Below are 15,898 nucleotides of genomic sequence, written 5' to 3' on the forward strand. Positions count from 1 at the left end.
ATCCATTGCATAATGCATCCTGCCCTGGCGTGCTAGTCTTGTCTCCCAAGAAGGTTAGCAGTGCAGCTTCACTCTGTTATGAAATTGCAGCTGGAAGCTTCCAATGAGAAAACGCACCATCGAATATACAACGCTGAAACTAAATCCCTAAATCACTCTAGGAATTTGATCTAGTAAGATGTCGTGTTCGGAACTTCGGTAATCATTTTATTCTTAGCAAGTTTTACCTATTTTGGTGGAGGAAATAGGGGAAGGGAGGTTGAGGGGCTCTTTACAGCTATTTTTTTTTTAATTATTCAACTAAGCGTAATGCAACGTTTTGAACATATTTTTTGGCATAAGGCCATTTTGTCAGGTGTGACACTCGAAGTATAATGTTAGTGTCGAGTAAATAACACGCTCTGCGAACATTCGTAGCCTACGAGACAAAGACTGATTTCAAGTTACGCACCAATAAGTGTCTGTAAATTTATTGTTATCAGGAAGAAATCAAATAAGTTCATTTTGAATAATGATATAATGGTTTGCTTTTCATAACGGGTGACATTATCATTTTTTAAATATCTCTATCAATAACTGACCAAGCCAATTCACTTTCTTGATTAAACTGCCCGCAGCTGTAAACACAACAGCAAGGTTATAGTTTTGTAATTTCCTGACTCGTGTTGAAGCATACTGCTAAGGCTTGTGAACCAGGACGAAGAGCGTAAAAATGTTTTCGTCGCTGTTCTCCAAAAGTTCAACTTAGCTTGAAATTTTTCTTGAATGATACGCCTTTCTGAGATTCGAAGATAGCAGGACTAACTTTATCCGTACCACCATTCAGTAAATTCAATGATTGTTTTCAAATAAGTCCACTGTAAAATACAGGCGTAGTACTTTGCTCGCCGCAAAAGGTGACACTATTATTTGTAAGAGATCTCCTACCAGCAACTGACTGCGACCGTTTGATATCTTTTTTATGGCATGGATGCGCTTTCCTTACAACTTAAACTAAACAAAACCCCTCCGGTCAAAAACAAAGTTAAGTTGTTAAAGTTAACTTTGCATATCCAAGGACTAACCAATTTAGGCTTATTAAAGAAGCTTCTTGTCGTGAATGTTTTTTTAACTTGATCGTCGTAAGGACAAGTGTATACAAACATACGTGCCTTTTTTTTCCGCTTCGGTTTCGCGTTACGCGCGCTCTGTAAGCTTTGTTTGCTTTATCAAGGTCGAGAGACGTTGAATCTTGTAAGAAATAAAACAAAAATGCAAAAATTGTTGGTGCCTGAGCCATATACCTACAAACTTGGAGTTATAGCAGCTAAGTCTATGTGTACAGGTTAAATTTTTTAATAGGCTATAAACAGTCATTCGTTTTTGGTAAGACATTATTCAAATAGACGATTTCTTTTCACTCAAAAGTAAAAATAACTGATTTAAACAGCAAAGTTGAAACGTGTTGTCAGCTGGACTTCAGAATTCCATATCGATATCGATTTGATACCAGAACCAAAATGTATTGCTATAAAGATGTTTTGAACACAGTAATGGTATGTGTATGTGACCCATGCAAGATATAGATCACTCACCTTTCATAACGAACACTTATAGCTACAGACCAAGGAGTACATAGGTGACTAAGTGCTTACTATCTGGCGATTGACGAATGGCCGTGAATCAAAAAGCTGAAAGACTTAACGACGAACTTTTTCTTCACGCAATTTACTCATAACTAAAATATACAACCTGGCAACAGTTAAAAAAGGCTAGGTAAACATTTGATAAGGTGAAAATTAGCCAAAAAAGTAATCAGAAAGATACCGTCAGAAAGTTGGACGAGTTGACACTCAGAGAGTGGCATTTCTCCAGCCTCAAAATTATTATCTCTAATCATACAAAATAGGTGGGCCCCAAAAATTCACAAATGATTTATTTCAGTATTTATGTGTGAAAAGGTCGCCTCCAAAGTTTTCTTATTCGCATCAGTTTGTTTTATTTTGTGTGGCTGTGGAAAGGCAAACTACGTGGAAAACGATATTGTATTCTCATCCGACTAAGATGTCTACCGAGTCGTATTTCAACCTCATAAACAATATTTGCTCTGTTAATACAAATAGCAGGTTCTGATGGTAGTGGTCCATGTTGGATTGCAGCGAGCTAAAGACGATTTTGACGAAAAAAGGTCTAACAAAACCATAATGTTGTTTGGCAAAAATTTTTCCTCGGGAAAACATCAGGCCCCGGTTGTTCGAAGGGTGGACAGCGCCATCCATTGGATAAATCTCTATACGGTGGATAGCTCAGTACATTTTGTTAACTCTTATCCGCTGGACAGCGATTTATCCGTTGGATAGCGTTCAGTATCCACCCTTTAACCAACTGGGCCCAGAATGATGCTGAAAGAAGCTTGCTAACATTTGACCTCTTTATTATGCTTTCTTTATATCAGTTTTCTCCTCCCAGCAATAACCTACTTCTCCCTCCTCCTAAAGAAATGTTTTTCTGTCTGTTCACTGTTTATTCAGTCTGATCCACTGCCATGCACGTGTTCAGATCTCATACGGTTTCTGCACTCAGCGACTTGGCGAAGAAAACTTTCTTGTCAGAGATAGTAAAATAATTTAACTGTCGGGTCTAGAATTCAGGAAAACTTGAAAAAATAAAACTGTTATGCCCAGTAGACAATAGATTTCAGCTATCAAATCGGAAGTCAGAGATCAGTAATTCAAGAGAACATCAGTTGATGTTCTTTTACTTATGTTTATTCGAAAACTCAGCTTCAGTGACAAATTTAGGTTGCTTCTCTGTCTTTGTTCATTTGGAGTTGAAAAGAAATTCTTTCATTCGTTGTCGTGGAACTATACCCGTTCAAGACCACAACAGTCAAGTTCTACAATCGTTTTCAAGCCAAAAGGCTCAGAGAATATATTTATTTTCAGACGTTAAATACTTATAAGGTTTAGGTATTGGATACCCCCCGCCTGAAGTACTTTACATGTGATCTCAGAAATACCGTTTCCTGTTATGATGATTAAACAGTTTGAAATCTATCCTATTTGTTTTTGGTTTTTTGAGGAGCGCATCAAAAACAGAGTTGAGCATCGACTAAGGGACCAATATTGAGGGCCAATATTGCCAAGTGCGGCTCCAGCAAGCGTTTCTAATATGCTGATATGATGATATGATCCACTCGGATCATTTGTATATTTTGAACAAGCGGCTTTGGAAAACTTTTAAAATACGCGTGAAATCGATCCCTAATTGCCCTTGGGCCCATACGATTATAATACGAATACATATACAAATGAAACTATTCTAAACCTCTTGACTTGGTCGTTGAGACCAAGATAATCGATCAGATTTGATTCTATTAACTGTGGAAATGGTGTGGTGACATCCGACTTCAATTGTCGCACTACTGATCTATCCCCCAGTCCTTCCTTTACTAACTTGATATGAAGCAATTATACCCTTCAGGACAGCCATTACTCATACACTGAATGAAGAAACTGAAGGTCCTGAAAATAGCCAGCAGTCTGTCAAATCATTTCACGTGCGAGAAGCCTACACTTTCGTTATCTATACTAGAATAGATTGTGTAACTTCGTTACTGCGTTAGCAGGTAAGACACCAAAAAGCCTGAAAAATTTTTACGCCTAATAGCTAAATGTTTTTCCTTTTTGCGACAGATGGTTAACCCCTTTGAGACCCTCTACTTAAGCTTTCAATCAGTTTCAAAACTTAAACCATAAAAGTGTGATAAACAATTGTGAATTCAGTACAAAATCCTGTCTGTCTGCTTGGTGCATTACGTCTGACCAAACAGTGGATGATGGCAAATGGGGCAGCTGCGACTGAAAGAAAAATGAGTAGAATAAGATTAATCCTAAATAAATTTTAAGGGAATAGGGAAGCAGGCGTGGAGAATTTTAAACCAAACTATGACTCATACGTTTTTTTTTATCTTTAGAACCAAGTAAAGCATTGTAGTTTCTGTTTCATTGTAGTAATCTTGGACACGAAATCTAACAAAGCGGCTGGGCATCAAAAAGGGCAATTAACAATCATCTTATTCCGGTAGCAACACTTATTACTATAGATGTGTGGACTTTTTGGGTGTACTTACACGCCATTCTGAATCATCGCAATAGCACACTCTCTCTGAACCTTGTGTGAGCATGGCAGGATCTGATAACCACTGAGCCCGTTCTGCAGTTAAGGGGAAAAGCGATTTCATTTATCATTCCGTGAACTCACACGTAATCATTATGTTGATGGAGTCATAAAAAAAAAAGAAGCTGTTGTTCGTAACAGCAATTGGCGTACAGACAAACGGAGCGGACGTCACTATCAGAAGCGACCGAACGATTAGTTCTTTGATTGACTGATCGATTGGATGATCTTCAAAAGAGACGAAAAGGAAAATTTGAGTTTATCAATGACTGTTGACATCTAAACTGTATCATTTCAAAAAGAAGTCCCTCTTAGAAAGGAAATATGATGATATGATGGCCCGTTACCCAGACAAGGAACTGTTTAATCGATTCACCATTGCTTGAAGAACTTTAAGTGTGTTAGTAATAATTTTATGGCCCGGCCAATTGATTCGATCGCGACACTTATATCTAAACCATCCCCACAACGTTTTACGAAGTTATTTTGCCCTACTCAGTGATCAGCCATCTAGCCTCCAAGACGCCAATGAAGTGACTCTCAAATGCTTTTATCAATCGTGCTTTGCAGCAGTTGCTAAAATTAGGGCCTTTAATCTCAGTCATTACCTCCAAACAGATACAACATTCATCTTGTACTGACTGTGGAATGTATTTGGGTTTTCCTTGAAGCTGTTTGTTCAGACAAACATAACATTTGGAGATGTCGTGATGCAGAGGGTGATCCATCACAATTCTAAACGAAGAAGGAGATATAGTTAGCCTTCTCGCGTATAAAAAAATCCTCTATTTCCTAACAGGTTGATTAATGAACAAACTGATTACTTAACGTTTAGCATAAGCCGGACCGAGAAGACTTATACAGCCAAATCGAGCCAAAGGCGTCAAAAGAGCGCACATTTTAGGTTTTTATTGAAGCCGTTTTTATTGAAGCGATTCAGAGGGTGATCCATTACAATTCGAAACGAAGAGAGAGGTGTAGTTAGCCTTATCTCGAAGAAAAAATCTTTCATTTTCTAACATGTTGATTAATGAACAAACTGATTGATTAACATTTAGCATGAGTCAGACAGAGAACACCTATTCATCCAAAGGAGAAAAAGAGCACGCATATTACAGAATTAAGTCTGCTTGTACTTACCTCTGTCTTCCAGAATCCTCCCCTCTTAGATTCTAAAATGAAAAAATACCGCTAGTTAACACCGCCAAAATTTTGATAAGCGAGTAATAGCTCCGTCAATTCTAACATTGAATAGCATGTCTCTTTTATATGGAACGCTCCTAGTTAGCCACTCGTGCGGAAAATATAACAAGGCAGCTATCAAGAGGTTTAGATTAATTTTTGAGCGAAAGATTTTCCATTACGCCCATAGTGGTAGTCAGGGACCTGTCATTTCAAATCGCCGAGGTGATGGAGGAGGAAGGGGCGGGGAATTTTGGATTTGTATAAGTAAAATGTACCTGATTCCCCTCCATTCCCAAGTCTTATCATTTCCCCCCACCCCTTATTGGCAGTCAATATCCTACAGTCTCACCCTTATCCTTTGTTAGCGACGACTGATTCTGAAATCAACGTGATCGCCCACCCAGGTGATGAATAATGACAGGGCCCTCAGTTAACTTACCTCCTCACATTCCTCGCTAAAGTTACACAGAAGTGCATGAAATGGCTGCTGAGGCCACATGCTAACTTCGGGAGGCTGTCTTGCCTCCTTTCCTCTCTTCTTCCGTGCTCTTTCTGTTCGTATTTCATGCTCTTTTCTTTTAATTTCCCGACCAAACTCTTCACTTTCTCTCTCCCTCGACACCCTTTCCACCAACTCAAGCAGAGAGCTGCTACATCTTCTGTTCGTCAATAGGCCACAAGTTTGACCAGAACGTCGATCAAAATTTTCTGCTGCATTGGTAACAACACTGTTTCTTTCTCTGTTAGCGCCAGAAGATAAAAAAGGACTTCTTCAGTACAATACACTGCTACCAAAGTTCCTCTGTTAAAATTTACCCATAACGTTGCTACTTAACCTGACTGGTGCGAAGAGACTATTCCTGTCCTTTCCAGAATCGCAAAATCAAACATCTTGAAAACTGCGGAAATGACATCCTAAAAACTAGGTTTAAGCAGCAACAGTATCAACTGTGGCACCAAATTTGCTGAATAATGAGCACTATTACTAACGAGCGATTAGGGCTGAAGACTTACAAGTATCTCTGTCTGTCACATTTTCTGCATATGGTGTCTCCCACAAACTGAAAAGAGGAAGAAAAAGGTAAAACTAAGAAATTTCAAAAGGGGTGCATGTGGAAAGAAGTAATGATGGGCAGCAAGCGAAACTGCAGGAACTGGAGTTTAGAAAAATGAGATCAACATAAGTTTTATTTTGTTCACTTCCCTCTCATTCACGATTTCTTTCTTTCCCATTTTTCAGTTTGTATTTTTTCTTTTCTATATGCCATCGTTAGTCACTTGAGTCATTTCATTCCGATATGAAAGAAGCTACGCAACTTTCCCAGAGCGGGTACGAGGAAAGGCGACTTACTGGTCAATTTAGAAGGAAAGAGATAAAATAAAAACATGTTATATTGTCACCTCATCGAGGCGGCATGAGCACCAAGGTCCAGGAACTGCCTCTTGCCATTCTTTCCATCCACTAGATCTTCTTATTTCCCTTCTCTCTCTTCCTATCATTTCTCTATTTCTTCTCATTCTAATCTCTGTTTCCCTTCTTTCCTGGTCCCTTTGAAGTTGTTCCCGCTCCAGCTCACGCTCTTCTCTTTCTCGCATTCCCCTGTTCATTTGGACCGTTGCTCTTGCTACCCCTTGCATCAATGCAAGACGACTGTTATTCGTGGACTCTAAAGACTCAACATTCCAAGGTCCTATGTTCAGCGGAGACAATGCAGACAAATTTGAAGCTTGAGAGTTTGTTAGGAAAACTTCGTCCGAAGGGGAACCAGCTGCAGACGAGTCGGTAGCAATGTTGTTTGACCCGGCAATCTGAAGAGATGAAACGAAATAAGATCATTTTCAAAAATTTTATTATATGGCTAGCTCCTCGAACGGGCGATGTAGACTCATTTTACTTGCTTGGAATGCTTGTTTTGATGCATCATAAATCTATGAGCTGTTTTTGTTTTAAATTAATAAAAAATGGCAAAATATCGCTAAACACTTATATGGGGCAGCCGCGACAACGAAAACAACAACGATTTTCGTTAGTTTATTTTGCAATTTCCTAAAGTATCTTTTTGTCATGCTGAGAATAAGTAGTTTGATCAAATTTTCTGGATCATTCAGTCTCATAGTTGTTTTCCAGTTTTTATGTCGTAGTCAATAAAAGCTGCGATCTCAGCTTCAATTTTGGTGATTGAAAATGAATTTTAAAAACGCCCATCCTGCCCTAGCAGACCCTCAACGTAGTCCCAGAAAAGCAATATCAGTGTCCCTCTCTTCATCTAAAAGCTATGCTGTATTCAGTTTTTCTTACCTCTGCCCCCATCCCTGTGTCTTGGTCATGGCGTGAGCCATCTTGATTTCGAGAAAGCAGTTCCAAGCGTAAGGTAGGATCTGTAGTGTGTCTGGCCACGAAGGAGTCTATCAAACCATTAGCTTCGTTTTCCATGATACAAGTAATTGTAACTCAGGGAAACCAATGCTGTACAAACAGAAAGCAGAGTAGTTGAAGAAAAATCGGCTTCATAAGTATCTATTCAGATGCCTCTTTGTTTAAAATCAGAGGTTCAATTATTCCTATTACGCACAACACATTACATTATAACTGCAAGATATCTTAACATGTAAGGGTTAAATGCTTGTCTGTTGCAGTTACTGTTGTTATTCACAATTTTCGAAAATCTAGATAAGCAGGCAATGGACAGAAATAGATATATCTTCTGTTTCCAAGTTCTATTGAAGCTATAACATTTATTCAATTATTTCCAAAAAAAACGCTATTTGCGTATAAGTATTAATGGGATGACAAAATTAAAGCAAAATTTACTAGATTTTCCATCCATATGTATGCAATCATGCCGGCTTATCAAGTTTGTTAGCCTCTATGCAAATTTTCAGCTTTCTTAGGAAATCGCTACATTCATGTACCTGAATACTAAGAGTGGAAAGCAAGACAAATATTGTAGTGGCTGCTGTTATCCTAGCCCTGATTTCTTTCCCACCCCTCGCAGATTTGGACCCCCCAAACTTTCCTTTTAAGCATCATTTATATCATACTTGGTAGCTAATTCTATTTAAAAGCCTTTTGTTGATATTTTCAATCACAACAAAACCTTCCTCAATAAAGATAAAGAAAACAGCCATTTCGTTGCCGCGTTTTACAGCATACGCAAGAATTGAATGCTGCAAAATTGTTACAATAAATCCTTGCTTCTTCTGATGCTTCTTCTGATGACTTGCGCGCCAATATGGCGGAGCAAAGGTGATCTTTTGAATTCAACTCGAGTCCTATCGTAAAGATTTCTTTAAATCTCGTGATATCCATGAAATGATCTTCGCTTCCTCTTTACATTTATTTAAATAAAATACGGAAATGTCTGGTTTTAACAATATACGATCCCAACATTTTAAGGTCGCTTCAGGCCACCTTGAACAATAAAAAATTTACCCCAACTTAGTAACCGAATATCTCCAATGTTACCTCGATCCAAGAGTTACCAATCTGTTCATCTATGAGCAACGTTTGTTCATAGACGAACAGATTTCATAAATTAAAAAATGGGGGTAATGAAACAGTCAAGGAAAAACATTGTCAATCCATAATGACCTGGTTATCAGTTTTGGACCTGCATAGTCCTAAAAGCTCTTAGGTCAATTCACCGATCAGAAGAAAACAGTTAAAGTACATTTATCATTCAGAAACTTTCCTAAAACTATGGAAATATCTCTTGATTTACGATAAACGTAATGATGTTAAAGCAAAATTGTTGTAATGGGATGTTTTTTGGTAACTAAGCCACACGCCACGCGCAAAGAGAATACTTCGCTTGTCGTTTTGAGAAAAGAAACAGTTTAAAAATTCTGATATACAATTGGCGATAGCAGCTGGTCATTTATTTGAATTAAATCGCAGCAAACGTAAGATTAAGTACTTACTTGTCGCGCAACCTGTTTCGTGGATATGCAAATTCATTATGGTTTCTAACAGGAGTATTCTACCATTTCCGTAAGTTTGCAGCATAAGAAAAACCCCAACCTTTTGGCAAGTCCTTTAGAATAACTTGCATTTATGTCAAAGGTAAGCCGTAAATACCAATGTAATACACTCTGGCAGTGACCGCACACACGAAGCGGAATGTGGTTTGAGATAGACAACAACTTGAACTCGTGGGAATGCACAAACAATCAAGCCTATTCTTGAGTATGAAAGAGGAAATTTATTTTTTTATTTGAGCATCCTGCTTTGGTAAGGTCAGTGTTTTCTTAATTTTTTTTTTTAGCATTTTACTTTCATTCATATTTCTTTTACAATGCCACCCACAGCAAGTACGAAAATTGAAATTTGTTTCAATTTTGTAACGAACACCGACTTATTGGTATCATTGAGCTACAATATTGGAAAAGTTCTCATTTTTAACAGAAAGCCAAACTTATTATTTCAGTGAGTTAATTTCCCTTTGTACTTCAGTTTATTTCCCAGTTCTTTTCGACCTTGCATGAAGAGAATGCTCTATAATAATGTTGGTCAAGTGTAGTTTCTCGAGATTTTTCAAGGATAGTTTTAGACATACTGTCTCCTCGAGCGAGTGTGGGTCCCTTTTCAAGGCGTACTCGAGGCATAAAGCCTAATTTATGGGGCTTAAACGTCGTTGATGTTTCTTTGAGAAGCGAGATTGAATAACTGGCAGGTATCGAGACAAATTTCATGCTTATGCGTCGATCAATTCGAAACTTCAATTCCCCCCCCCCTCCGGGTATTTGAACACTTGAAAATTAGTTCCTTCAAATTCCTGCCCCCGACATTTACTTCTGAGCCATTCGCTCGTGAAAATGAAGTCTTTAACCCCCCACATTTTAAGATAAAGCATGTATATTCCGATGCAAAGACTTGACGTTTCCTGGTCCCCCCACCCCAGCCAAGGAAGGTTCAAACTTACCATTCCCCGGGCACGAACGACAGTAAAATACCCGTGGGTTGCCCGGGGAAAGGGGGATGTTGAGACTTCGAATTGATCAATGCATTATTCCTCTGTCTCGCTTTCGCTCCTTTACATGCACTACCTTTTTGAAAACGTCTGTGTCAGGGGTAGGTATTTGTTACTAATGTGCGTTGCGAAACACGACACACATTGAGACTTGAACTCATAAAGGCACTGACGTATTAAAGAAGAACACAGTTCGAACTTGTTACTATTTTCAAGCTGAAAAAAAAACCACGTACATGGTGCCCACGCCACTTCCTTACCCCTATCTCACTGCCACCGAAAAGTAAATGAAAAATGGTTTCTTAGTTCTTGGGTCTTGGGTTTTAGCTTTCGGGGGTCTTTGTTTTCGCTACAACCGACATTTCAGTGATGAAAGAGGATTTAATTCGAATTGATTCTTTCGTTTTTCATATAGTTAGATGTAAAGCTAGTTTAAAGCCATCGAAAAAGTTTTTAAAAAGATCCTTCACGAACAGTCTCTTAAAGCAAAATAGATCTGCGAGTAAACTCGATTAGCGATTGCGTGCGCATTCCAACGAGGTAATTAAGAAAATGGTAAATTTTCACATTCAAGAGATTTTAGGAAATCTTTACGACAGGACTCGAGTTGAAGCTATAAGAACACCTTCGATACGGCATGTTGGCGAGCAAAAAACAACTGGAACTCCCAACCACACTTCGTGATTAGGACCCTAAAGTCAGCCTCATGCCAAATTTCAGCCAAATCGTAAGTGGCCGCGATTTTTTGAAACAGTTCGAAAGTTACAGACTATTGTTCTTAACACCGGTTCACGCAACGTGTGACGCTTTCATCGTTTGCTTTTCCTAAAGGCGTAAGCTTGGGCCGACTGTGGTTAAATTAACTAATTTTGGTTCCACTTTTTATAACCCGCTAAACAGGTTATGGGACAAGAGAAAAATTAGCATAATCACGCCACGCATTACATCAAGCTGGGTTTGTCCAGTTGACTTTGATGATCGCAGGGAAACGTTGAGTTTGTCGCTCAAAGCCGTTGTGGTCCATAACAGCGTTAAATCTTTAATTATGGAAACAAATTTGAAGAAAAGAGGCCCAGTTTATTGCGTTCCGTGTGCTAAATCTCGGGAGAAACTGCAAGAATTCTTTCAAAGTGAATGCGTGTTGTTTTGTAAATAACATTGTAACATACTTAACTTGTTTGTGTGTCCTTTTAAGCTACGCGATATGTCTGTAAGACCAGAGTGCCAAATTTTATCTTTTAAATTGGATCTTCTCCACACTGTGGTAAGTTTATGACCTGATACTTCAACGAAAATTATGGAGAAGGCGCCTTCCGATCACCTTTGTTTACTTTGTAAGTTACGCAAGCGCGTAAGCGTTAAGATCGATCACGTTCACGTAACGTTCTAGGACAACTCGGCACCTATTCTCCATTCAGTTGTTGTGGAAACTTAAAATCCTCAAAGTAAAAGGTAAACAAACGAAGTTTGAACGGTCAAAAGGAGATCTTGGTCAATTTTCAGAATTATGCAAATAACCTCTGACACGAGCTCAATTGAGCAAAGACATGGATGTGCGTTGTTTTTAAGATGTTTGCGGATGAAAGTTAGAGTTATAATCGCGGGTTTGAGAAACTCGGTGAGCTCATTGATGTATGAACTATGCACTGATGTGCTTTTTTAGCCCGATGAACACCTGCATTTTAAGAATTCTTTCGTACAAATTGGTAAGTTTTTCGAAATGCAAATTAAGGTCGAAAAAAAGAGTCTCTTCTGGTAACGCTGGTATGAAAAAAATTTAAAAGTTCATTACCTCGTTCGTCCTTTTTCTCAGAACGCATCAGCAGCTTCCTGTCCAGTGTAATTACATCTCACCAGTTAAGAAAGATCGCATGTACAAAGTTTGTTGGCAAGTCTACAGCAGTTTAAATAGTTATGGATAATATTTTACGACAAAAGGGAATTATGGTTTCTGAACCGAACGTATTCGGAGGATTTTCTGAGAAATCCATCTATCTGTTAGACACAATCATAGGTTTTTGAAATGTTGAGCGCTTTGGTAGAGAGCCTGAATGCAAATATATAGAAAATGGCTCGAGGCTACCGCGGACATTGGCGTTATGGTGTACAGAAACAAGGAATGGAGCTTCGAACTCTCAGAGTCTCTCTCTCTCTCTCTCTCTCTCTCTCTCTCTCTCTCTCTCTCTCTCTCTCTTGCACACAAATATCGCTGAATTAAAATCAGTATATCAAGATGAGTTATTCTTCAAAGTTAAAAAAAATAATAAATTCATAGGTTTAGAGTCTCCACTGCTTGTTTGACCTCCTTTCTTTCCCTAATTTTTTAAATAGCTTTGATTGATTGGTAACAGGTCTTCGTGTCGTCCACTCTGTTGTCATACTCTTGATTAAGAAATCGGACTCCCGCTTCGCAGTCGTCCGAATTTGTCAATCACTCGTATGATTACAGACCGAACTGGACTCTACTCGGTCCTATCACCATTATCAATAGTACCGTTTATAGTCAACAAAACTCGCTTTGTACAGGTAAAATTTGACAGTCTCACTTTCTTTAGATGGCTAGAAAGCTTCTGAAAAGTTACGGTCACTACAGACAGAAAGCAAGTAATTATATTCTACCGACTTCACCGAGGGAATTATCGGCGCAATTCGTTTTTACGACTCACAGAACTTGTAAAGATCGTCACATCACCAATTTACGCGAAATGAGAAAAGTTTGCATTTTTCAAGTAGAGAATTATGACTTGAGTCTGAACTAAAAATCTCTGAATCGCCAGAGTTATATAATTGTGATATATTTGCTTCTCGTTTTAGCGATTTTAGCGTATGGTGGTAGTCAGTGCAACGATGCTGAATATAAACTGACTAATGCAGTTTTTTTTAAATTAAATTCGCGTGTTGAAGGTGAAAATCGATTGAAAGACCTCGAGTGAACTTGCATGGCCTAACTTCGTCAGATTGCTGTCAAAGCTTTCGAAAGCCACAGACTTTATAAGTTACTTTTGTACTTACATTGCTTGTTTACCTAATTATCTATCCACTTTTCTTCCACCTTTACTGAGGCGTTGAGGCTATGGGAACAAACATTGGAGCTTTACTGAGAACACTCGTAGAACGGTCACTCGTTTTCACTGTTCCGTCGCGCCTCTCGTCCAAGTACAAATAACAATCGCAAGTCAGTTTGTCTCTCTCTTATTAAAGCTATTTTTATCTATTGTTTTTTGTACACACGTAATAAAAACTTCTAAAGTTGTAATACTGCATATGTTTCCGTGAAACATGTTAAGGGAAATTCCCTCAAGTTTTTCACAAGCGAGATAATCATCATTTTTATGTCCGCTTGTGGACAACATGTTACGGGAAATTCCCTCAAGTTTTTCACAAGCGAGATAATCATCATTTTTATGTCCGCTTGTGGTCCTCATGGTGTGGTAACTAAATTTTCATACTTGTTTGAGCAAGTTCACGTAATCAAACTGACTTCCCAATTGTTCCAATTATTTTAATTTACCAACGGTGGACAACAAAGCATTTATCAAGGTCTTCTTTAGCTTCTTTCACTCTTTCCACGATCTCAAACGCGTTGAAGCGTCACATATGCGCAACCACCGAAGAGAGCACCTTTTTTGATTTAAGGAGGCTCCATAGTGATTTTTGACCGCGCGAGATCTTGGTGCGAGCATAACATGAACAAAAATAGTGTCAACTTGTGAAACAAACACGGTGGCTCGATACGATTGCACGATTGTTATCTGAAAAGGTATCTTAAAAACATTTTAACACTATACAGTTTTTATGTGATGGAATCTAGGGTTTGCAGTAACTGCACCCGTAATATTCATAGGCCTTCTAGCTACGCCTGAAAAAGAAGTCAACCGAAAAGAAAACACCGTGGGAAAGATTGCCGAAAGGCGACAGATTCGAAAATCTGAGCATGCTCAGACTAAGAAACTCTAAGCATGATAATGGGGGAAGATCTGTTCCATTACGTAATGTTTTGCTATAAAGATCTTTCAAGCAAGATTCATCGCGTTTACTTCGGTGGAATTTCCCAAGATTTGCAGGACTGTCAAGCCTATTTGTGCCCTTCCTAGTGCCGTGTCCATAAAACAAATTGAGATGGAGGGAGAAAACACAAAATTGCATATAGCGAGGAAACTGCCATTGTGACCCCAATTTTTTTCGGCTTCTGAATGATCGGTAGGATAATATTCCCAAATTGTGAAAATTTTGAGAGATGTCACCGAAGCAAATTTAAGAAAATCAAAGGCAAAGCCAAATTATCACTGGTGAGCGCCATTTGAAGAGAGAGCATATCACCTTTTAAGTAAGCCGTAACCAGACTCCAAAACAAGACGAGAGGGCGGAAGCCGCTAGGGAGGTCTGAGGGCATACCCCCCCCCCCCCCCCAGAAAATTGTGGAATCTGGAGGTTCAGAAATGCTCCTTTAAGCATTTCCCAAGGCATTTTTCTTCACAAAAGTCAATCAGGTCAAAATCAAGACTAGGCAATTGCCTCGTCTTGCCTCATGCTAGCTACGGCCCTGCTAACTAAGCAAATGAAAACATTTTCCGCATTTTAAATAATTAACTGGCGTGCCTTAACCTTTTACACAAGAATACTTTGTTCTGATGTAACATCATTGGCTATTGCACCGATAACATTATTGTATAATTGTATCATTCTGTAACATTTTAGTTTTTCTCCGAAGACAAAGACTGTGTTGCCAATTATCAGTATACCCCAGTCACCGAAGGAAGCTTAATTCATGTGTTTTGCAAATACAAACTTTCATTTTATCTCTTTGAAGAATATGGAAAATGTTAGACGGCAAAATAATTTTTTCCAAGGACATGAAACCTTTTTTCCTCTGTTGGTTTAATTGATAAACTAGTGTGGGGCACCGCACACTAGTAGAAGATATGTGCTGAGCCCGCACTGCTTCGCTACCGCATCCTGGCACTGAACTAACGGATGTTTATTGGCCTTTCGAGGACTTCTATAACATTTTTGTAAATGTGATTACGTACGTAACGATCGCTAATGTCAATCAGCTTTATTGACCTAGTTTGTTACTTCAGTAAAGTTCGACTCATCAGGATAAATGTTAATAGAGGTAAAGTATAAGTGAAACAAGTTCGAGTTAACGGAAACTTCAAGTAGCCTGATGGTAAATGACTGAAAAGGTGTGGTCGATTTTTTTCGCAACCTATATGTACGATAACGTGATGTGTTTAAAATAAGTAAACTTCGTTGCACTCGACAGTCCGTACCAGCCCACGTGTAGTCGTACTTCCCCTCCCCCCCCCCCCCAGGTGGAACGGAGGCGAGGGAACGTCTACGCTAATCGTGTTCCGTGACGTCACTCTAATTATGCAGAATAATGTCACTTGATAATATCTTTTCGCGAAGTGGCACGTGTTCGCGTGAAGGTTATGGAGATAATCAGTAACATTGAGGCGAATTTCGGATAAATTTACAATTCAGCGTCCGAGTTCAGATATGTACTTTTCTTTAAGGATATAGGAAAAGATTGCGAGCAACTTTTGGTATAGAGTAAGAAGAGGACGATTTTCGATTAGTAT

At 38.8% G+C, this 15,898-nt stretch overlaps 1 protein-coding gene across 1 annotated transcript; it reads right to left on the reverse strand.

Moving 5' to 3' along the window:
* Positions 1 to 2,618: 2,618 nt before the first annotated feature.
* LOC149041141 (uncharacterized) lies at positions 2,619 to 7,777 on the reverse strand. The gene is made up of 8 exons (XM_089214458.1): positions 7,643 to 7,777; positions 6,745 to 7,152; positions 6,358 to 6,404; positions 5,783 to 6,083; positions 5,299 to 5,330; positions 4,767 to 4,893; positions 4,112 to 4,194; positions 2,619 to 3,839 (listed from the first exon to the last, which is right to left on the reverse strand). Exons 1-8 carry the CDS (start codon positions 7,775 to 7,777, stop codon positions 3,794 to 3,796), a joined length of 1,179 nt encoding a protein of 392 aa, XP_089070584.1. The 3' UTR covers positions 2,619 to 3,793.
* Between the last annotated feature and the right edge of the window lie 8,121 nt (positions 7,778 to 15,898).

Source organism: Pocillopora damicornis, chromosome 8 (assembly GCF_964200805.1).
Source record: "Pocillopora damicornis chromosome 8, jaPocDami1.2, whole genome shotgun sequence".
NCBI classification, from domain to species: domain Eukaryota; kingdom Metazoa; phylum Cnidaria; class Anthozoa; order Scleractinia; family Pocilloporidae; genus Pocillopora; species Pocillopora damicornis.